The following is a 24,473-nucleotide window of genomic DNA, read 5'->3' as shown; positions in this document are numbered from 1 at the left end:
TGTGGAGGTATCGTGGGGCTCCCCTCCACATCGCAGGAAAACCATCGATAGGATAGAATTATTGTGCAAACTATGACTACCTACATGGACTTGAAGTAGCTTGGTTTGGAAACTCTAATCATGCTGATGAGTTCCACACATATAAATAACATAATGCCCGATTTGATTCCTGCGCATCATTCCTGCGCTCGCTGTCCTTCATTGACTCCTAGTTTGTCGACAGACTTCAATTTTAAAATTCTCATCCTTGATTTCTTATCCCTGCATGATTTTGCTCCTCCTATCTCCGTAACCTCCTCCAGCCCTCCAACCTTCGAAGAACACTGTGCTCCTTGAATGCTGGTCTCTTACGTATTCCCAAGTTGCTTGTTCCACCAAGGGTTAGGGTATCCTCAGTTGCCTAGGCCTAAATTTCTGAAAATCCCTCCATGAACATTTATGCTTTGCAATTGCCTCATTTTTTTGAATGTTACTTAAACCAGCACCGCATCTCCTCCGCGACCAAGCCTTTGGTCATGTGTCGTTTTGTCTCCACACCTGGGCGGGTGCCAGATTTTGATGAATAATGATCCCGCTGAAGTTCCTGGCAAAACATATAAAGCAAGTAAAGTGACCATAGTCCCAGATAACCGTAGGCTGCTTTCCCCTTTGAGGGGGGAACTGACTGGTTGTGATTTATCCTGAGGATCACCACACCTCAGGCAAGGGGCGAGGTTGAGAAGGTACATGAATAACCTCAGCCGGTAATGGGAATTGAACCCGTGCTGCTGGCCTCGCTCTGCATCACAAACCAGCAGCCCAGCCAACTGAGGTAAACCAGCTCTCTGAAAAACATAGACAGGCATATAGTGACAGTAAATTTAAGAGGGACATGGATCTTTGTTTTGTAAAAGAGCAGAAATGTATGATGGTGCCTTTTGAACTTTGTGACAAGCAAAATGGATCTCAGTCAATAGTGTTAGTTCTTTATTGAATAGTGTTAGTTCTTTATGGGTTTTTTTCAGCAACACTACAGAAGAGGGATGCAGCTGATCAAAGATGCTGGTCGTCTAAATGGTCAAACACACAATGAGCTGCAATACTTGGATGAAAAAGTCAAGAGCTTCAAGCAATTTCTGAGTCACTTCGTCACCAGATTGGAAAAATGGAGAACAGATTTGGACAACATAGTTAATTTGCATGAATTCTATGAGACAGTAAGTGGCTCACTCTGCTCCTTTATCTTTAATCACTGCTTTGCTCTATATTTTATTGGAGCTTTTTGCCACAGAATAGTTGCGTTTATATTATCGGTGGGATTCTCCCTTGGCGGGATCCTCCGCTTCGCTGGCAGAGCACCTGCGACCGCGGGTTTCCTGGCTCCATGGGGGTGGCACAATGGGAAACCCCATTGATTGGCTGCAAGAACGGAGAATCCGGCAGGCCGCACTGGAAAACGGGGCCGGCGGGCCGGAGAATCTCGCCCAAGATCTTTGATCGACAAACTCAATATTTCAGAAAAAGAATTATTTTATTTTATCGTTGTAAAATCTGACAATATTTCAATGATTGGGAATCTTAAGTTGCACCAAAAGGTTGGATTTTATGTCCATTAAACACGAGGGTTAATTTTCACTCTTGGGTTTGAGCAGTGTCTGCAACATTGTTGACTCTTATCGCCCGAGTTACGATCCATAGTCCCATCCGGAACCACTTCTGAAAATAAAACCCTTTCATGCAGACAGATGTGTCATTAACAGCCCACTCAAATCCCAAAATTAACTTGAGATTTTGGAGCACTTTTGGAGTAATTTTTCTTGTTGTCACAAGGTCCATGTGCCTTGACTGTGCCCGGGGCTGTCTATCAGTCCCCTCTGCTCTCTTAAATTTCTATTGCCTGCAGGTTGCTAGATGTAGCTTGGAAATTCTATCTACTTTCTATGACAAATTTGCTAAAGGTTAAGATATTTACTTTATTTGAAGTGTTATTCTATTTATCCATTTCACCGCTTTACCACGCTAGGAATTTTTTTGTGACTTTATAAATATGTTACATGATAGAATCATAGAATCCCTACAGTGCAGAAGGAGGCCATTAAGCCCACAGAGACTATACTGACCCTCTGAAAGAACGCTCCACCTAGGCCCCTTTAAATAAATCTATGGTATTTGCTTCAACTTCCCCACATGGTAGCAAAGTTGCACATTAGAGTCATAGAATCATAGCACGCCTACAGTGCAGAAGGAGGCCATTCAGCCCATCGAGTCTGCACTGACCCTCTGAAAGAGCAGCCTTCCTAGACCCAATCCCCGTAACCCTATCCAACCTTTGGACACCAAGGGGCAATTTAGCATGGCCAATCCACCTAACGTACACATCTTTGGACTGTGGGAGGAAACAGGAGCACCCGGAGGAAACCCACGCAGACACGGGGAGAACGTGAAAACTCCACACAGTCACCCAAGATCGAATCGAACACAGGTTTCTGGCGCTGTGAGGCAGCAGTGCTAACCACTGTGCCACCGTGCCGTCCCCAGCTTGTAAAAGATCTTGGAAAATAAATAAATTGGTTCTGATTGATCAATCTCCTGAAACAAGGAAATTATGACTCTCACTAAAATTTAAAATTAGTTTTAGTTCTTTTCATTGTGGTTTTTTTTCTGCTTTTGTGTTAGGCTGACCAGTGGGTTTTGCACTGCAATGATTACCTAAGACGACTGAAAGTGGATGAGCAAAGCACCTTAGAGTATACAACGGCCGTGGTTCAGTGCTTGGAAAGATACCACGAGGAGGCCACCAAGTTCAATGCGGAAAACTTCCAGAGGATGAACGAGATGGTTCTTGGCCTTGGCAGTGCTAGAGAACTGAAGCAGTGGAACATTCAGTGGGTGACGTGTCAACAAACCAGGCACCTTTTGGAGGAGGTCTTATCTGCAGCAGTCAGAATCCATGAGGATTGTAGCAATGACTCGCCCACTAAGGAGCACTCTGAGGATGATGGACCGAGGACAAGTGGTGAGTTTGACACAGAAGGATCGGATGAACTTGGAGACTCTGTCTCTCAAAACACTTCGGAGAGTATAGAGAATGGTGTTTGGCCTGACGGTTCTGTGAACCATCAGGAACACGATCAGGTTTTTGCGGCACCAGAACATCCTGCCGCATTAGGTTACGATGAATCCCGCCAAAGTGCCCGCGCGTCGCACAAATTCAGTCCAACCTCTTTATCCTCAACTTCACTGTGTGGTAGGCAATGCGGCGGCAGCATCTTCTACAAAGACATCGACAGTTGCACCGCAAGCTCATCTGCCGCATCCTGTCACTCAGAGCCCACACGCTCACCGGCCCCCCGGCACAAGAAGCAGCCGTTGAAAAAGATCATGAGGAAGACCCAGAGCTTTGAGATGTGGCAGCGGGAGAGCAGCCACACTGACGCCGGCAGGCACGGCAACACCGGGGTTTACATCAAAGGGTTAGAGGTCGTCAGCAGTGTGGCGGCGGACAAAAACCGGATTTCTAAATCAGAGCTGAAAAGCCCAATGTTGACCAGGACTCGCAGCTTACCGATATCTTCCAGGTCGTACCATCCACACACAGAAGACACCAAGAGAACAGGGAGGTAATGATTTCAATAGTCATCCCAAAATTGAGGCAATATCTTGAAAATATTTTACAATTAAATCAACTGCAGTTCCAGCTTTAAATGTGGGTTCCGTTACAATGCTATGTGCTTGCAAAAAATATATCTTTTTATTCAACTATTCTCATCTTATACATAATACAAAGACAAAACAACACAACCCCCCCCCCCATCCCCATCCCCACCTTTAGCAACTAACGGTGACCAGCTCTTTGAAATACAAAATAAACGGCTGCCATCTTCAGTAAAACCCCTCAGTTGCTTCCCTCACAGTGTACTTGACTTCCTCGAGGTATAGGAACTCTATCAGATCTCCCAGCCACACTAAGGTACTGGGTGGAGAAGCTGACCACCACCCCATCAGCACTCACCTCTGGACAATCAGCGAGGCGAAGGGCAGGGCATCGGCGCCTAGGCCCGTCTGCAGTCCCGTCGAGTTTGACACTCCAAATATGGCCACCAAGGGACAAGACTCCAGCCCAATTTTCAGAATCGGCAACATGGTGCTGAAGAAAGACACCCAGAAACACACAAGCTTGGGACATGACCAGAATATATGTATACGATTAGCCGGGTCCCCTGCACAGCGCCCGCACTTGTCCTCCACTCCTGCAAAGAACCAACTCATCCTGGACCTAGTCAGGTGAGCCCTGCAGATAACGTTAAGTTGTATTAAACCAAGTCTTGCACACACTGACGTGGATTTTACCCTCTAGAGGGCCTCAATCCTCAAAATCCAACACTAGTTCGAACTCCTCCTCCCACTTCGCCTTAACCCCCTCCACCGGTACTGAATCCTCCGATATAATCCATCCATAGATATTAGAAGTGCTCCCTTCCTCTGATCCTCTCCATTAGAGACGCTGGTGGCGCCATGGGGAATGTCAGGAAGATCTGTTTCGCAAAATTGCATATTGCAAATATCTGAATGAGTCAGATCTCTACAGCCCAAACATCTCCCACATTTCCTCTAAACTGGCAAATCACCCCTCCAGGAATAGATCCCCCATTCTTTCCAACCCTTTCCCCTCCCACCCCACCAATGTGGCTTCCAACCTCGCAGGCTCAAACATATGGGGCGGGATTCTCCCACAACTGGCCGGATGGCCCGACGCCGGCGCTAAGAGCGGCGCAAACCACACCGTCGTCGGGCCGACCAGAAGGTGCGTAATCCACGCACTTCCGGGGGATAGGCCGGCGCCTGAGGATTTGGCACCACGTCAACCGGCGCCTAAGGGCCGGCGCGTGTTTGCGCCTACGCAGAACCACCGGCGTAGTTCTGAGCATGAGCAGACCGGCCGGCGTGTTCCTGTGCATGCGTAGGGGGATTCTTCTCTGCGCCGACCATGGCGGAGCCCTGCAGAGGCCGGTGCGGAAGGAAAGAGTGCCCCCACAGCACAGGCGCGCCCGCAGACCGGTGGGCCCCAATCGCGGGCCAGGCCACCGTGGGCTCCCCCCCCCCCCCCCCCCCCCCCCGGGGCCGGATCCTCCCGCGCCCTCACGTGAACCGCACCAGCTGGCTTACCAGCCAGGTCCCGCAGTGTGGTACCATGTCCATTTCACGGCGGGGGGACTGGCCGAAAAGGGGCGGCCGCTAGGTCCATCGGGGCCTGGAGAATTGCCGGGGCCACCGCTGCCAATGGCCCCTGACTGGCGCAGCGTGATAAAAAAACAGAACGTACAGTGCAGAAGGAGGCCATTTGGCCCATCGAGTCTGCACCGATCCACTTAAGCCCCCACTTCCGCCCTATCCCCAAAACCCAATAACCCCGCTTAACCTTTTTGGTCACTAAGGGCAATTTAGCATGGCCAATCCACCGAACCTGCACATCTTTGGACTGTGGGAGGAAACTCACGCACACACGGGGAGAGCGTGCAGACTCCGCACAGTCAGTGACCCAGTGGAGAATTGAACTTGGGACCCTGGTGCTGCGAAGCCACAGTGCTATCCACTTGTGCTCGCGTGCCACATCCACCCGAAAACCGGCACTGGAGAATTCGGCAGTCGGCGTCGGAGCAGCGGGGTGGGATTCATGCCGCCCGCGGCAATTCTGCGATCCGGTGGGGGGGGGGGGGGGTCAGAAAATCCCGCCCGTGGTTCACACAAATCGTAGCCAACTTCGATACCGCCCCCAATTTAAAAGGTTGTCTCCATGTCTTCAAGGTGAGAATGGGAGCGAGGCTGTCGTTCATATCCTTAGACCACACCCTCTACACAACTTTGATCCCATTTGCCCCCACGTAGTTCCCGGGTCACTATACCAACCCAACACCTTATCCGCATTCGCTGCCCAATAATATTATATCAGGCTCAGCAACGGCAAACCACCTGATTGTCTGTCCCTCTGAAGTCCTGTCCTCTGAATCCTCGCAGTCCTGCCCACCAATATATATATTTTTATAAATTTAAAGTACCCAACCCAATAATTTTTTTTTCCAATTATGGGGCAAATTAGCCTGGCCAATCCACCTAACCTGCACATCTTTGAGTTTTGGGGGTTGAAATCCAAGCAGACACGGGGAGAATGTGCAAACTCCACACGGACAGTGACCCAGGGCCGGGATTCGAACCCGGGTCCTCAGCGGCGTAGGCTGCAATGCTAACCACTGTGCCATGTGCCGCCCCCTGCCCACCAATATAAAGGACTGAGGAAGAAAAACCGGCAAACACTGGAACAGGAACAAAAGTCCCGGCAAAATGTTCAGTTTGACTGACTGAACCCTGCCTGCCAAGGACAGAGGAAGATTGTTCCACTCCTGCAAATTGGTCCTGACCCTCCCCACGAAGCTCCTACAGTCCAGCTTATGGAGTCGGGACCTGTCCCGGGCCACCTGAACCCCCAGATACCTAAAGTTGGATCCAGTGAACTGGAACAGCAGCACCCCCAGATTCACTCCCCTCCCAGTGGGATTAAGCGGGAAGCACACACTTTTTTCCAGATTTAACTTCTACCCTGAAGAAGAGCCAAAGCGCCTCAGCAGCCCCATTATATCGCCCATGGTGGGAATCGGGTACGTTACATACAGTCAGCGATCATCGGTGTACAGGGACACTGAATGCTCCACCCCTCCCCTCATAGTCTCCCTCCACCTATCTGACGCCCACAGGGTGATGGCCAAAAGCTCTATTGCCAAAGCAAACAAGAGGGGGGACAATGTCTCGTCCCCCTGTTTATTTGGAAATTCCGCAAATTCATGTCATTTGCGCAGACATTGGCTTTCAGGGCTTGGGAAACAATCATACCCAAAACAGAAACTTGGGCCCTAACCCAAACTGCAAACAAATATCAACATTCTACCCTGTTGAATGCCTTCTTGGCATCCAATGCAACAGTTAACTCCAGTTCTGGCCCCTTCAACGGGAGCAGCATTACATTTAACAACCGCCACACATTAGATGACAATTGCCGGCCTTTAACAAATCCCGTCTGATCCCCCCCCAATAACTTGAGGGAGACACTTCTCCAGCCTCAGTGCTATCACCTTGGCCAATATCTTAGCATCAACGTTTAATAAAGAAATAGGGTGGTACGACCCTTATACCACCGGGTCCTTATCCTTCTTTGACAGATATGAAATGGAAGTCTGCACCAGTGTCTCAGGTAAGGATACCCTTTGTTATCGAATCCTCGAACATCTTCACTAATAATGGTCCCAACTGTCCTGCAAACCTCTGATAAAATTCCACCGGGAACATGTCTGGCCCTGGGACCTTGCCTGTCTGCATTCGACCTATAGCTGTCGATTCCTCCTCTGCCCTCAATGGCTCTTCCAACTCTTCCTGCACTTCCTCCTCCACCTTGGGACACTCTAAGCCCCCCAACAATTCCAACGTAATTGACCCCTCCCCAAGCGACTCAGACCTATAAAGGTTCTCAAAGAACGCTTCAAACGCTGCATTGAGTTTGTCTGGCGTGGACACTGGCTCGCCACATGAGTTGCAAACCTGAATAATCTCTCGGGTGGCCCCCTGCTGCCTCAACTGACAAGCCAAGAAACGACTGACCATTCTACCCTTACTCATACATAGCCTCCCACAACTGGCGCATCGCATTAGCTGTGGATAATAGATTAAACTGCATCTGCAGCTTCTTCCTGCTAGTTAAGAGCTCTGAGGTTGGGTCACTCGAGTATCTACCATAAACTTCCAGGATTTCATCTACCAGCCTTTGGAGTTCCTCCCTTGCCTCCCTATCTATATGTGCTTTATGCGAGATTATCTCCACTCTCACCTCTGCCTTCAGGGCCTCCCACAGAACGAAGGGCGAAACCGCCCCATCCTAATTAAACCCCACATACTCATCTATCGTCTTTGATATCCTTCAGCAGAACCCCAAGTCCGCCAGCAACCCCACATCCAGCCTTTCCACGGACGCTGAATAAGGGCCCACCTCTAATGCCAAATCTACCAGATGCGGTGAATGGTCCGAGATAACTATCACAGAGTATTCCGATTTCCTCACCCCAAGCAAAAGAGATCTTCCCACCATGAAAAAGTCAATCCCCCAATATTCTTTACGTACGAGGGATAAAAAGCAAAATTCCCGATCCCCAGGATGCATAACCCACCATGGAATCCTCCCCCCATCTCTTTCTTAAATGCCATCAGTACCGTTGCTATCCCCGAGGGGGCCAACGACTTTGGTTTAGACCAATCTAAGTTTTGATTGAGTTCAGATCTCCTCCCAAGATCAACTGGTGCGTGTCCAAATCTAGTATTGCGGTCAACAAGCACTTCATAAATTCTACATCATCCCAACTTAGAGTGTACACATTTACCAATACCACCGACTTACCTTCCAGCGTCCCTGTGGCAATTTATTAAGTATCTACCTCCCATATCTACCACAGCCCTACCTGGCTGGAACCAGACTCTTTAATTAATTGAAATTGATCCTCCTACTATCAAAGTCCGAGTGAAAAACCTGGCTCACCCAGTCCTTCTGAAGCCTCGTCTCATCCCTGACCCGCAGGTGGGTCTCCTGCAAAAGCATCGCATCAGCCCTAAATTCTTCAAATGAGAAAAAACTCTTGCTCATTTCACTGGGACCCTTAATCCCCTAATGTTCCACGTAACTAGTCTGATCAAGGACTGGATTGGATTTGTTTATTGTCGTGTACCGAGGTACAGTGAAAAGTATTTTTCTGCGAGCAGCTCAACAGATCATTAAGTACATGGGAAGAAAAGGGAGTAAAAGAAAATACATAATAGGGCAACACAGGATATACAATGTAACTACATAAACACCGGCATCGGATGAAGCATACAGGGTGTAGTGTTAATGTCAGTCCATACGACGGTCATTTAGGAGTCTGGTGACAGTGGGGAAGAAGCTGTTTTTGAGTCTGTTCGTGCGTGTTCTCAGACTTCTGTATCTCCTGCCCAATGGAAGAAGTTGGAAGAGTGAGTAAGCCGGGTGGGAGGGATCTTTGATTATGCTGCCCGCTTTCCCCTGGCAGCGGGAGGTGTAAATGGAGTCAATGGATGGGAGGATGGGAGGCAGGTTTGTGTGATGGACTGGGCGGTGTTCACGACTCTCTGATGATTCTTGCGGTCCTGGGCCGGGCAGTTGCCATATCCAGGCTGTGATGCAGCCTGATAGGATGCTTTCTATGGTGCATCTGTAAAAGTTGGTAAAAGGGTGTCTCAACCACCTCCACCTCAGATCAGCCATTTTTGTCGCAAGGGATTGTTCCCTGCATCTTCCAAGTGCCTAATATCAGGGCCCACCCAAGATGGCCACCAACCCCACCCTTACGATGAGACAAAGAAAAACCCTTGGTCACCATTGTCAATCTTCCCTTCCCCCCCCTCTCTCTTCCCCTATTCCAGAGATTTCCCCAGCTATTTGCCCTCCACCCATAATCTCTCCTCACCATTCCCTTCTCCCACCATTCACACATTCTAGGCTCATTGAAATCTGTCTGAACGGGTTCAACAGGCCGCAGCCCCTCCCTCCCACCTCACTCCTGTTCACCAGCTGAGTTCTGTTTGCGAGTGAGGAAGGCCCATCCCCCACCCAATGAACAAAGAAAAGCACCCAAACTCCCTCGTATTCATCCACACCACCCCTCTCCACCCCCCCCCCCCCCCCCCCCCCCCCCTCCCCGCCCCCCCACGCCGCTCTCGGCTGAAAATAAATAACCAAAATCAAAACCTTTAAATTTAGCAACTCTCCACTTTGAACCGTATATTGTTCGCATTACTCCCTTAATCCTTATCCCCACCTTCCTCAGACCCTCCAGCAACAACGTGGAGAGGATGTTTCCACTTGTGGGAAAAACTAGAACCAGAGGGCACAGCCTCAGACTGAAGGGACGATCCTTTAAAACAGAGATGAGGAGGAATTTCTTCAGCCAGGGAGTGGTGAATCTGTGGAATTCTTTGACACAGAAGGCCGTGGAGGCCAAATCACTGAATGTCTTTAAGACAGAGATCTTTATAGGTTCTTGATTAATAAGGGGATCAGGGAGCAGCACGTGGTGCAGTGGTTAGCATTGGGACTAGGGCGCTGAGAAACCGGGTTCGAATCCCAACCATGGGTCACTGTCCGTGTGGAGTTTGCACGTTCTCCCCGTGTCTGTGTGGGTTTCACCCCCACAAGCCAAAGATGTGCTGGGTAGGTGGATTGGATATGCTAAATTGCCTCTTGATTGGAAAAGAAAAATAATTGGGTACTCGAAATTTATTTTAAAAATAAGGGGATCGGGGTTATGGAGAGAAGGAGAATGGGGATGAGAAATATATCAACCATGATTGATTGGCAGAGCAGATTCGATGGGCCGAATGAAACATTACAATGTCCCCAAACTGACCCATCCCATCCAAAAGCGTCCCATTCCAACCCACTCAGTTCAGTCCAAGTCCCTGTGCTTTAACAAAAGCCTCTGCTTCCTCCCCTGTCTGAAAGTGACCTTTGGAGTTGTGTATTACCCTCAGCCTCACCGGGTACACCACACCAAAACACACACCGCTCTTATATAGCGCCGACTTCGCCTTGTTAAAGGTCGCAAGACTCTTTGCCAGCTCTGCTGCGACATCCTGGTAGATCTGAATGCTGTTGCCTTCCCACCACACCTCACGATATTCTTTGGCCCAATTCACGACCCCCTCCTTCGTCCAGCGGCTGTGAAAATGGGCAACACGTTAGCACAGTAGTTAGCACAGTTGCTTCACAGCACCAGGGTTCCAGGTTCGATTCCCGGCTTGGGCCACTGTCTGTGCAGGGTCTGCACGTTCTCCCCGTGTCTGCTTGGAGATCCTCCAGGTGCTCCGGTTTCCTCCCACAGTCCAAAGATGTGCAGGTTAGGTGGATTGGCCATGCTAAATTGCCCTTATGGTCCAAAAAGGATGGGGTTACTGGGTTACGGAGATAGGGTGGAGGTATGGGTTTGGGTCGGGTGCTCATTCATAGGGTGGGTGCAGACTCTTTGGGCCGAATGGCCTCCTTCTGCACTGTAAATTCTATGTTCTATGTTCTAAAACACACTATCACTACTCTCGGTGGCTCATTTGCCCGTGGCTTCACCCAGAGCATTCAGTGGGCCCTGTCCAGCTCAACGGGGGCATCTGTTCTTCACCCCCCCAATCAACTTTGCAAACATTTTGGCAAAGTACTTGGTCGGCCTTGGGCTTTCCACCCCCTTCGGCAATCCCACGATCCTGAGGTTCTGCCTCCTCGACCTGATCCCCAGATCCTCGAACTTCGCCCTCAGGCCCTTATTCCTCTCTTCCACCAGCAGCAGCTCAGCTTCCAGGGAGACAGTCTGGTCACTGTGTTCCACAAAGCCTCCTCCACTCCATTCAGCACCTCTCCATGCTCCCACACCCTCTCCAAGGTCTTTCTCATTGCCTCCCTTACCGGGCTCGACAAGTCTTCCTCTGACTTCTTGAGCGTCTCCATCATCTCCCTCCCTTGCCTCTCAAAACGTTTGCCAAATTGTCTCTCAAACTCGGCTTCCATTACCTCCGTCTGCTTATTCACTGTAATAGGTGTTGTCCCATCTGACGAGCTTGCCTCCGCCATGTTTACTCCCAACCGAATTTGCACCTTGCCCATCTCCTCCAAAGAGCTACCACTCGTACGCTTCTTTCCAATATTCGTTTTTGCGGTCTTTGACATCCTCTTAAAAAGAACTATTAGATGGGCTGGGTCTGTCCATATATTTCCCCTGGGAACCGGGCTAAAATAATCTGGACTGGGATTCTCCCCTACCCGACAGGGCGGGGGGTCCCGGCGTGTCGGAGTGGCGTGAACCACTCCGGCGTCGGGCCGCCCCAAAGGTGCAGAAGTCTCCGCACCTTTAGGGGCCAAGCCCTCACATTGAAGGGCTAGGCCCGTGCCGGAGTGGTTCCCACTCCGCTGGCTGGCATGAACGGCCTTTGGCGCCACGCCAGCCGGGGCCGAAAGGACTTCGCCGCCCAGCGTAAGTCTGCGCATGCGCCGGAGCGTCAGCGGCTGCTGACGCCATACCGGCGCATGTGCAGGACAGGCCCGCCTGCTGATCGGTGGTCCCCGATCGTGGGCCAGGCCACCGTGGGGGCACCCCCTGGGGTCAGATCGCCCCGCACCCCCCTCCCCCAGGACTCCGGAGCCCGCCTGCGCCGCCAAACCCGCCGGTCAGGTAGGGGGCTTAATCCACGCCGGCAGGAGAGGCCTGTCAGCGGCGGGACTTCGGCCCATCGCGGGCTGGAGAATTGCAGCGGGGGGGGGCCCGCCGACCGGTGCGGCACGATTCCCGCCCCCGCTGAACCTCAGGGGGCGGAGAATTCGGGACACGGCGGGGGCGAGATCGACGCCGGGCCCGGGGGGTCGGAGAATCCCGCCCCTGATCTCCAAAAAACAAAGATTCTGGCAGGAGTTACCTTGTGTGCAATCTCCTTCGACATGAGCCACTGGAAGTCCCCATGATACTATGTACCTCGGTGTATGTCACAATGATAGGCTGAAAGAATCAAGCAGCAGGTTCCGCCCCTGTCAGTTGTTCATTACAAGCAGAATACAGACTGTAGGCAACCAAGCCATGCTTGCAAAACCCAAAACAAAATATCTAATGTTCGATGTGATACTGTAATTTGGAAGCACTTTGTAAACAATCCTGAATGCGCTAATAGTGACACAAACAGCCAATTTGAGATTATCGTTTGAGTTCATCTTGTGGCTCATATATGCTTGCTTGAAGCAACATTCACTCATGAGAAGGGACCTGTTCTCTGCAAACAAAAGGAATGTGTCCAAGCCTTGCACCTTCTTTGAATTACCCGGGAGCTTGTGGAGCCTATCATCCCCTGTTGCTTTTTCCATGGCCAATTAGAGACAACTTGTCAACCAATCAGCAGCCTTTTCTCCTGTAGTATAAATGGTTGTACAAATTTTAAATTTGGCATCCTCGCACTTGTCCTGATGAGCAGCATGTCTCCCCTCTCAGCAATCTTCGAGTTCTGTACGGCCAAACAAATGTGGAATTTGCCAACAGGAATAATTGAGGCAAATAGCAAAGATGTTCGTTAAAGAGAAGCATGGATAAGAGAGAAAATAATAGGTTGTTACGCAAATCGATGAAGAGGGGTGGGAAGAGGTTTGTGTGGTGCATAAACACTGGAATGGACCAGTTTGTCTCAGTGACTTGATTCTGTGCTGTACATTCCATATAACTTGCTGCCAGGGGAGATCATGGAAGCAGAGACGATAGTGACTTTTTAAAAATAAATTTAGAGTATCCAATTATTTTTTTCTCAATTAATGTGGCGTGACTATTCCACCCAACCTGCACATCTTTGGGTTGTGGGGGCGAAACACACGCAGACATGGGGAGAATGTGCAAACTTCACACGCCCGGTGACCCAGGGCCGGAATTCAAACCTGGGTCCTCAGCGCCGCTGTACCAGTGCTAACCATTGCACCACATGTCGCCCCCGATAGTGACTTTTAAGGGGCATCTTGACAAATACATGAATAGGATGGGAATAGGGGGATATGGTCCCCGAAAGGATAGGGGGTTTTAGTTTAGACGGGCAGCATGGTCGGTGCAGGCTTGGAGGGCCAAAGGGCCTGTTCTTGCGCTGTAATTTTATTTGTTCTTTGTTCTTAATTCCACAAAATTTAAAAAGAACTAAAGGGACGCAGCCTAATTGGGGACTCATTTTATGCGGCCTGTACCCTCATTCTTCTTTCAAAGATTAAACAAGCTTGATCTACCAACTCCCAGGAGAAAATGCCTAGATGAGCCCAAGATCATTTGTGTTTTTATTCCCGCTGCTAAGACATATTCAAGCTGAGTGTCCTTTCTTACCCCACAGTAAGCTGCAGCATATAAGGGATGAAATGATCAGCACAGAGAGGGAGTATGTCAAATCTCTTGGATACATCATAGACCACTACTTTCCAGAGATGGAGAGACTGGACCTGCCTCAGGATCTGCGGGGAAAGCGCAATATCATATTTGGGAATCTGGAAAAGCTCTACGAGTTTCACTCTCAGTATTTTCTGAAGGAACTCGAACACTGCACCAACAGTCCACTACAAGTCAGTCACTGCTTCATCAAACATGTAAGTCCTTTTGCCATTCCAACCGTGATAACAGATGTATTTGTTTACAGTTAAATGGAAATAAGAAACACACGTAGAGAAATAATTGGCAAGAGTTACTGAGTGCAACATCAAATGTCTTGGGGACATTTAAGATATGTCCCAAAGTCCTGGGATTGGCCCCTGTCTTCAATCTCTTATACTGCTTTGAGCATCATCAGGTGCAACACAATATGAGCCGAATCATGGGGACTGCCATCCGTTTTACAGGAAATGAAACACAAAGTCCAAATTTTGCGCAGCCTATCTGTTGGAAACAGTGCAGCCGAGAGGATTAAAATGGTGGCTGGGCAGCGGTTATTGTGCTTGCAAAGCCCTGGGGGTGGGATTTTCTGACCATTCCCATCGGAACTTCCAGTCCCGCCAATGGCGGCTCCACCGTGGGTTCCCCGGCAGCGGAGGGTACGAACAATCGGAAACCCCGTTGGCATGCCACCTCCGCTTTGGTGAAATACACTGGTGGTGGGAGGGGGGGGGGAATCCCAATCCCACCCCCGGTCCCGCCATGTTAACTGTCAGGATTCCCACAGCCTGGAGGCAACCCGCCATAGGCAGGTGGGACCAAGTTCAAATGTGAAATGCTGCCTGATTCAGTTGTTGGTAACGCGACCCCGTTTTTACTTCACATTGCGGAGGGCCACAGAGAGCATCAATGCTGCCTGTGTAACCTGGCGGGAGACACCATCGTGGTCAGAAAAGGCCAATGTGCACGATTTTCACTGATTTTTGGTGTGATTTCGTTGGAACCAGGAAGAGCGTGATGCGATTTTCAGAAGCTGCAAATGAGTTAGTGTGAAGATTGTAAACTCTGGGACTTGGAAGTATCAATGCAATCACCTATAGCTGTAAAACTCATGTGAGGTGGACGTGTAGCTATCCGTTAAAAGGCACCAAAAGATGATGCAAAACTTTTCATAGTGAGATTTGGATTATCATTAACATGTCCTTAATATTTTAACGTCTGTTTAGTTTTAGTTTTTAGTAATCTTTATTGTCACAAGTAGGCTTACATTAACACTGCACTGAAGTTACTGTGAAAAGCCACTAGTCGCCACATTCCAGCGTCTGAGGGAGAATTCAGAATGTCCGAATTACCTCGCAGCCCACCTTTCGGGACTTGTGGGAGGAAACTGGAGCACCTGGAGGAAACCCACGCAGACGTGGAGAGAATGTGCAGACTCTGCACAAACAGTGACCCAAGCCAGGAATCAAAACTGGGACCCTGGAGCTGTGAAGCAACAGTGCTAATCACTATGCTACCGTGCTGCCCACCTTAAGGTCCTCACAAGTGATGCCTGATGGTTATCTAAGTCAAAATGTCATTGGTCATATTTCAGACACTCTTGCATTGTGGGACAAAACCTCACGAAATTGGATCTTTTAGCCCCCTTCTCACAACTGCCAAACTAAACTGCTGCAATGAGACCCATTACTTTACTCGTCCTATATCCTTTGAAAAGCGGGCTGGTTCAGCTCACTTGGCTAGACAGCCGGTCCTTGCTGCAGGTTCAATTCCCATACTGGCTGAGGTTATTCATGAAGGCCCCCCCTTCTCAACCTTGCCTTTCGTCTGAGGTGTGGTGAGCCTCAGGTTAAATCGTCACCAGTCAGCTCTCCCTCTCAAAGGGGAAAGCAGCCAATTGTTATCTGGGACCATGGCAACTTAGATCCTTTGAGAACACGTCACAGTGTTTCATTCAGCAGTATTAACACACAATTCTGTCTGTTGCCTGCAATGTGTTTCAGGCTTCCCAACAGCAGAGCCATCAATAAGAAGCTCCATTGGGAGTTCACATGAGCCAACAGCCAACCCAGTAATGGGAAGAGCATCGTAGAAAAGCAGCAAGATATAAATGTGGCACACACTACCTCATGCAGGCCATGACTGCTGCATCCTCCTTGTGTGTTCATCATGCTGTCTGACTCTGGGTGGCACGGTGGTTAGCACTGCTGCTACAAAATATGTAGGTAAGCTGGATTGGCCACGCTAAATTGCCCATTGGTGTCTAGGGATGTGCAGGTTAGGTGGGGTTACTGGTATAGGTTGGGTGCTCTTTCTGAGGGTCAGTGCAGACTTTTTATTTTCAATTTAGAGTACCCAATTAAGGGATAATTTAGCGTGGCCAATCCACCTACCCTGCACATCTTTGGGTTGTGGGGGCGAAACCCACACAAACATGGGGAGAATGTGCAAACTCCACACGGACAGTGACCCAGAGCCGGGATCGAACCTGGAACCTCGGCGCCGTGAGGCAGCAGGGCTAACCCACTGCGCCACCGTGCTGCCCTTGGGTCAGTGCAGACTCAATGGGTAAAATGGCCTCCTTCTGCACTGTAAGGATTCTATGATACGATTGAACAAGTGTACCGTGCTCTCTGAGGATTCAGAATGCCTCCAGCTCAGGTACCAGAGAGTTGAACATATGATGCGGGGTCCATATTCAAACTCCTGCTGGGACCTGATGGAGAACAGCACTAGGCTAGTTTACTGCTCCCCACCTGGCCACCCCTGATCTCTGTCTACCCTAGCCACTCGGCAGGAAACCAGAAAATCACATTGTCTCCATGCTGTCATGTCCTCCTGATGCTACAGCTGAGGATTATTGCAACTCCGGTGCAAACACTTTCAATTTTGATTTGTTTGCTGTCTTAGTGCCTCCCGATTGCCGGAAAACCTTCTGATCATTCCTCAGTGTCAAGGAAATTAAAAGCAAGGTTAGCCTTGGATTGTTAAAAATTGTCTAAGTACCACAGGGTCCTTTTTAGCTCAGTTGGCTGGACAGCTGGTTTGTGATGCAGAGTAAGGCCAACAGTGTGGGTTCAATTCCCTTTCCGGCTGAGATTATTCATTAAGCCTTCTCAACCTTGCCCCTCATCTGAGGTGTGGTGATCGTCAGGTTAAACCACCGCCAGTCAGCTGTCCCCCTCAAATGGGAAAGCAGCCGATGGTCATCTGGGGCGATGGCGACTTTATATTTTATTTGAAGTCAGCTCAGTGACTCCAGCACCTCCATGAGAGCTAAAAGTTGCAAACACGTGGGTGTAAAATACATCTGAGTGATCATTAACTCTGTCTTCAGGTCAAATTGAGAAAATTAAAGAGCTGTTGTTCAAATCAAAGAACCTCCTTCCTCACTTAACAAGGGAGTTTTCAGTGCCTGAAAGCTGCATTTAATAGTTTAGAAACTACATTGAGATGAGAAAATTCCGTTGTAGATGAGTTTAATGAGCAGGTTCTGAGTCTGAGAATGTGGTTGTTTAATACATTTGGAGCCATGCTGCAGTATCTGTTTACACCAGCGTTTACAATGTTAATTTGTTTACTTTGTTCATCTAGGAAGAGCAATTTGGGATGTATGCACTGTACAGCAAGAACAAACCTCAATCTGATGCGCTGCTCGCGAGTCATGGAAACATTTTCTTCAAAGTAAGTGGCACGCAGGTTCTGAAAGGAACCAAATTCAATTTTAATCCGTGCGGCAAAAAATTGCCGAGGGATGTAGGACCGATTAAAAATTTTGAGAATAAGATGTCAGCCTTTTCTCAGTCGTGGCACTTTCAGTTTTAATTCGGAAAGTTGCGGGTTCAAGTCGCAACTACAACTACTTGAGCACATATTCCGGACTGGCACTCCACTGCAGTATGGGGGGAGGGCGGGGGGTTGCTGAACTACTGGAGTTGCGCCTTTCTGGTGAGTTATTAAACTGAGGCCCCTCTAACCCCTGAGGGGAACAAAAAAGATCCCATTGAATATTTCAGAGAGAGAATGAATGATTTGCATTTATATAAGGCTTCCCATGACCACCGGACATCTCCAAGTGCTCTAGAGACACTGAAGGACTTCTGAAGTGGTAATGTAGGAGATGCAGCTGCTAATTTGTTTTCACCAAATTGTCACAAAATTGCAATGTGGCGATGACCAGATACTGCATTGGAGTATCAGCCTTGATTCTTGTGCTCAAGTCCTGGAGTGGGACTTGAACCCAGCATCTTGTGATTCGGGGCAAAATGGCTGCCAACTGGGCAATGGCAAACACTCACAGAGGAGTGGTCCTGTGATCAGTATCTGACTTTCAGCTTGTGGGATATTCCTGTGTGCAAATTGGCTTGATTTCCAAAATCAGGGAATAAGTTACAAAATCTTTCTTTGGCTGGAATGCGTATAGCATGTCCTGAAGTTGTGAAGGGCATTATAGAAATGCATGTTCTTTCTACGTGTTCTTATTTGGAGCTTTAAAAACCTAATAGGGAGAGGCCAGTCACCCAATCCTTTCAGCAGGCTGGTCAATCAGTTCCGAAGGATGGGCTTCCTTACTATCCTCCAAAAACCCTTGCCTCAGGGATGCCCACTCAGGGATGGTCGCAATCTCGGGTGGCACTGAAGACCACGCAGCATACAGGAAGAGAGGTCCATGGCTGTGGATACTGGTGTCAATTAAAAATTTCAAAACAGAGATCAATTGATTTTTCTTGGGGAAGAATGTTCAGGAATATGTAGATTGTGGGGAATCCAAAACTCCCGGTCATCAATGTATGATGACCAATAATAAACCTAGTAATAAATTCAAGAGAAGCTTCTTCACCTAGACAGTGGTTCGCACTGCTGTCCCACAGCGCCAGGCATCTGGGTTCGATTCCGACCTCGGTGACTGTCTGCACATTCTCCCCTTGTCTGCATGGGTTTGCTCCGGGTGCTCTGGTTTCCTCCCACAGTCCAAAGATGTGCAGGTTAGGTGGATTGGCCATGCTAAATTTGCCCATTAATGTCCAAAGATTAGGTGGGGTTATGGGGGTAGGGCAAGGGATTGGGTCTAAGTAGGGTGCTCTTTTGGAGGGTCAGAGAAGACTTGATGGCCCGAGTGGCCTCCTTCTGCACTGTAGGAATTCTGTGGTTCTATGACTTTGATGTGAAACTTTGTTACCATGTGAAGAAGTTGAGGCAAAAAGCACTGACTTACTGAGGCAGGGTTGGATGAAGAGTGTTGAAGGGCACGTTGAGTGGAATGCAAACACCATTATAGATCAATTGGGTCCGTTGCTATGCTGTAAGTTCAATGTAATTCTTCAACATGAACTAGTCATGAGTGAATGTGGTTGAGCAACAGATCAGAGTTGTTCTAATTGAATGGGGGAACAGCCTCGAGAGGCTGAGTGGCCAGCCCCTTGCCCTGTGTCCTTACTGACTGCGTCTGTCTTCCTACTGACTGGCTCCATATTACATGTTTCTGCAGATTAAGCAGGTGGCACTTGGTGATAAGATGGACCTGGCCTCCTACCTGCTGAAACCCATCCAGAGGATGAGCAAGTATGCATTGCTGCTGAAGGATATGATCAAGCAGTGCAGCAAAACACAGGAGCAGGAGCTCTCTGATCTTCAAGGGGCTGAGGAAATGGTCAAGTTTCAGTTGCGTCATGGAAACGACTTGCTAGCAATGGATGCCATTCGAGGATGTGATGTAAGGGAACTCAAAGGTTATCGTAAGCAAAATAGTTGGAAATAAGAGCTCGGCATTTCAAGGCCGCCATAAGAATCTTGATGGTACTTTTGCAGGAAGGCATCCTCTCTAATCTGATATCTTTCCATGCTCTGCATCAATGCTGGTAGAGAGGGTAGTTAAATATCTTAATCTTGGGCTTTTGTCTATGCCATTCTATAGGTTGACATCAGGCAAGTGAGTTGCCCCCATACGTATATTCCTCCTTCCATTCTGTTCCATTTGTCCATCATTAACCTTACCAAAACAGATTACCTGTTCATGCAGCTCATCGCCAATTACGTGCGGAGCTTGCCTTGTACAAATTGGTTGCTGCCTTTCTGTACATTGCAACAGAGATTAGACTCCAAAAAGCACCATGGTATTATTTGAAGTTGTGAAACTTGCAATAAAATTGTAAGTACATCCCCACTTTTTTTATTGCTGTTGCTACGGATCATAGCAACATGAATATGGCTCTAAAATTCAAGTTTAAGCTACTAAGTGCAATGTCCTGGGATTTACACTGATTCCTTGGCCTGGACTCTATTCATCTCCCAGGTAGAATCCAATTACCAGTCTGACACATTCCCTGAATGTTTGGAGTCAAAAAGAACAGGAATTTTACATTAGCCATTTTATACGGGACTATGCAACCACTTGCAGGTCAAGGCAATTCTAATACTCTGATTATACTGTTCCCCTGGAACAAACCGTGGCTTTCAAATAAATTAAATTCAACTCTTGGTTTACAGTATAGAGCCATTCTGATCTGCTAGAAAATGAGGCAAATTCTCTTCCACCCAGTTTGTCTATTGAATTCCATTTTGAAGAAAATGTTACAATGAGACTGAGACGGTAATTGCATTAGTTTAAGATCATTCCCTGTGAATGTCAAAATGTTCAAAGCTAAATTTCTTCAGAAATCAGCTGTTCTTGTGTGTGTGTGTGTGTATAGCTAGTATGTGTGAGGAGTGAGTGTTGTTGCAATTACGTTTGGAATGTATTGTGAGAAATAAACGTTTATCCTTTATTTGGATTTAATCTTAGAAAAGAAAGCCAGTTTAATGTTTGTTCTATAAAGTCAAAGTACTGAAGGGGTTAAAGCACTCCTTCTGGAGTAGTACCGGATGATTGGAGGGAGGCGAATGGTGTTCCCCTGTTCAAGAAAGGGAATAGGGAAATCCCTGGGAATTACAGCCCAGTCAGTCTTGCGCCTGTGGTGAGCAAAATATTGGAAAGGATTCTGAGAGATAAGATTTATGATTATTTAGAAAAACAAAGTTTGATAAAAGATAGTCAGCATGGCTTTGTGAGGGGCAGGTCATGCTTCACAATCCTCATTGAATTCTTTGGGGATGTGACAAGACACATCGATGAAGGGCGGGCAGTGGATGTGGTGTATATGGATTTTAGTAAGGCATTTGATAAGGTTCCCCATGGTAGGCTCATTCAGAAAGTTAGGGGGCATGGGATACAGGGAAATTTGGCTATATGGATACAGAATTGGCTGGCCGAAAGAAGACAGCGAGAGGTAGTGGATGGAAAGTATTCCGCCTTGAGGCCAGTGACCAGTGTTGACCCGCAGGGATCTGTTCTGGGACCTCTGCTCTTTGTGGTTTTTATAAATGACTTGGATGAGGAAGTGGAAGGATGGGTCCGTAAGTTGGCCGATGCCATGAAGGTTGGTGGAGTTGTAGATAGTGTCGAGGGCTGTTGCAGGTTACAACAGGACATTGATAGGATGCAGAGCTGGGCTGAGAAGTGGCAAATGGAGTTCAACCTATAAAAATGTGAAGTGATTCATTTTGAAAGGTCAAATTTGAATGCTGAATACGGGGTTAAAGGCAGGATTCTTGGAAGTGTGGAGGAACAGAGGGATCTTGGGGTCCACGTACATAGATCCCTCAAAGTTGGCACCAGGTTGATAGGGTTGTTAAGAAGGTGTATGGTGTGGTGGATTTCATTGACAGGGGGATTGAGTTTAAGAGCCGCGAGTTTTTGCTGCAGCTTTACAAAACCCTGGTTAGACCACACTTGGAATATTGTGTCCTGTTCTGGTTGCCTCATTATAGGAAGGATGTGGCTGCTTTGGAGAGGATGTAGAGGAGATTTACCAGGATGCTACCTGGAATGGAGGGCATGTCTTATGAAGAAAGATTGAGGGAGCAAGGACTTTTCTCACTGGAGTGAAGAAGGAACAGAGGTGACATGATATAGGTGTACAAAGTGATGAGAGGCATGGATAGAGTGAATAGCCAGAGACTTTTCTCCAGGGCAGAAATGGCTGCCATGAGGGGGACATAATTTCAAGGTGATTGGAGGAAGGTATAGGGGAGATGTCAGAGGTAGGTTCTGTTCGGATAACACAGGCTGCTACTTGATGTAGTCTTAACTAAAGGATGCTCCAGGCTCTGAAATGAGTTCAACGTGTTTATTGAACTATTAGCACAGTTCTCAAATGAGTTTGACTCTCTGCTAATCTAACTGTAGTAACTCAGTCTAACTGTACCAGCTTGCTCTCAGCCACATGCCGGGGTGTGATGCTGCTGATCAACCCTGTCTAACTCTCTAGATGTCTGTCTGTGGAAAGAGGCAGGGTGTGAGTGCCTCATCCCTTTTATAGTATTTATGCCATGCCCCCTTGTGGTGATGCCACCTCTGAGTGTCCTGACTGCCCATTGGTTGTGTCCTATTCTGAGTGTTCATTGGTTGCATGTTTGCATATCATGATAGGTTCTTTATACAGAGAGTGGTGGGTGCATGGAATGCAGTGCAGCAGAGGTGGTGGAGTCAGAGTCATTAGGGACATTTAAACGACTCTTGGACAGGCAGATGGACAGCAGTAAATTGAAGGGGGTTAGGTTAGGTTGATGTTAGATTAGCATAAATGGTAGGCACAACATCATGGGCCGAAGGGCCTGCACTGTGCTGTACTGTTCGATGCTCTATGTTCTATATTCTCAAAAATGCATCCTGTTGAAGTCGTGCAAGAGGTGATGAAAGGGTGGATCGGGTAGCTGGACAGAGTTATCCCACATCTCTCTGCCCATCCACAACAGAATGCACACAGTGAGCTAATGCCAAATTGCATGTAAATAGCTGAATGGATAGCAAACTGGCTAAATATAAAATTGAATGGGGAGAATATGGGCGGCACGGTAGAACGGTGGTTAGCACTGTCGCTTCACAATGCCAGAGTCCCAGGTTTGACTCCCGGCTTGGATCACTGTCTGTGCAGAGTCTACACGGTCTCCCCGTGTTTGCGTGGGTTTCCTCTGGGTGCTCCGGTTTCCTCCCACAAGTCCCGAAAGATGTGCTGTTAGGTAATTTAGACATTCTAAATTCTGCCTCAGTGTACCCGAACAGGTGCCGGAATGTGGTGACGAGGGGCGTTTCACAGTAATCTCATTTGCAGTGTTAATGTAAGCCTACTTGTGACAATAATAAAGATTATTATTATTATAAAAAAGAAAGTTACTACGGATGCTGGAATCTGAATCAGAAAATACTGAACATCCTCAGCAAGTCTGGATTTGACAAAGAGTCATCCAGACTCGAAACGTTAGCTCCCTTCTCTCTCCACAGGTGCTGTCAGACCTGCTAAGATTGTCGAGTATTTTCTGTTGAATATGGAGAACATGGGCAGAGGTTGTTATCCACATAGTAGGATGATAGAAAGTGGTATTCCACAAGGGTCAGTGCTGGGATCACTGTTATATTAATTTTTCCAATAGTTTTATTTTATTTTATTTTTTTTTAAATTTAGAATACCCAATTCATTTTTTTTTCCAATTAAAGGGCAAAATAGCGTGGCCAATCCACCTAGCTTGCACGTTTTTGGGTTGTGAGGGCTAAACCCACACAAACACAGGGAGAATGTGCAGACTCCACACGGACAGTGACCCAGAGGCAGGATCGAACCTGGATAACTCACTGCACAACCGCGCGGCCCTCTTTTTCCAATAGTTAAGGGGCAATTTTCACGTGATCTAATCCGCCTACCCTGCACATCTTTGGGTGGTGGAGGTGAGGCCTCCCGCGACAAGGGGAGGATGTGCAAACTCCACACGGACAGTGAGATCGGCGTGGGATCACTGTTAAAGGAACGTGGGAACAGGAGTAAGTCATTGAGCCCTCAAGCCAACTCTGCTATTTAATCAGATCTTGGCTGATCTACCATCTGACAGCATATTGCTGCCTTTATCTTATACCCGTCACATCTTTGGTGAATTAAAATCTATTGATCCCAAATTTTAAATTATTGATTGATCAAGCATCAATTGCTGTTTGCACAGGAGAGTTCAAAACCTCTACAATCATTTGCATCTGGCAGTCTTCTCTAATTGAACTCCTAAACGGCCAATCTTTAAGCTATGCCCCCTCTGTCCGTGATACTGCAGGCAGCAGAAATAGTTTCTCTTTATCTATCCCATCTGATCCCCTTAATATCTTGACACCTTTTGATCAAATTACCCCTTAACCTTGTAACTTCCTATCCCATCATCTAAGTCATTAATATATATGGCGAATAGTTGAGGCCCCAGCACAGAACCTTCTGGGACACCACCAAGTCCTGCCAATTAGAGCTTCTGTTTATTATCCCAACTCTCTTTTTTTCTCTTGCTATGCCAGATTTCTAACCAGGTCATAATTTGTCTTCAATTCCAAGGGCAGCGCTGTGGCGCGGTGGATTAGCCCTGCTGCCTCACGGCACCCAGGTTCGATCCCGGCTCTGGGTCACTGTCCGTGTGGTGTTTGCACATTCTCCCCGTGTTTGCGTGGATTTC

The 24,473-nt window shown here is 48.0% G+C and overlaps 1 protein-coding gene across 6 annotated transcripts in view; it reads left to right on the top strand.

Moving 5' to 3' along the window:
- Positions 1–24,473, top strand: part of zgc:158766 (uncharacterized protein LOC100009641 homolog) — a 220,462-nt gene that overhangs the window by 174,584 nt on the left and 21,405 nt on the right. For all 6 annotated transcript variants that reach the window (XM_038796776.1, XM_038796774.1, XM_038796775.1 and 3 more), the window contains 5 exons: positions 1,005–1,196; positions 2,656–3,599; positions 13,921–14,170; positions 17,547–17,636; positions 19,441–19,665. In XM_038796776.1, coding sequence (XP_038652704.1) covers positions 1,005–1,196; positions 2,656–3,599; positions 13,921–14,170; positions 17,547–17,636; positions 19,441–19,665 — 1,701 coding nt within the window. The remainder of the gene's footprint in view (positions 1–1,004; positions 1,197–2,655; positions 3,600–13,920; positions 14,171–17,546; positions 17,637–19,440; positions 19,666–24,473) is intronic.

This window comes from Scyliorhinus canicula, chromosome 5 (genome assembly GCF_902713615.1).
Source record: "Scyliorhinus canicula chromosome 5, sScyCan1.1, whole genome shotgun sequence".
NCBI lineage: Eukaryota > Metazoa > Chordata > Chondrichthyes > Carcharhiniformes > Scyliorhinidae > Scyliorhinus > Scyliorhinus canicula.
Note: the sequence above shows the minus strand (reverse complement) of the source record. Positions and strands in the feature narration are given on the sequence as shown.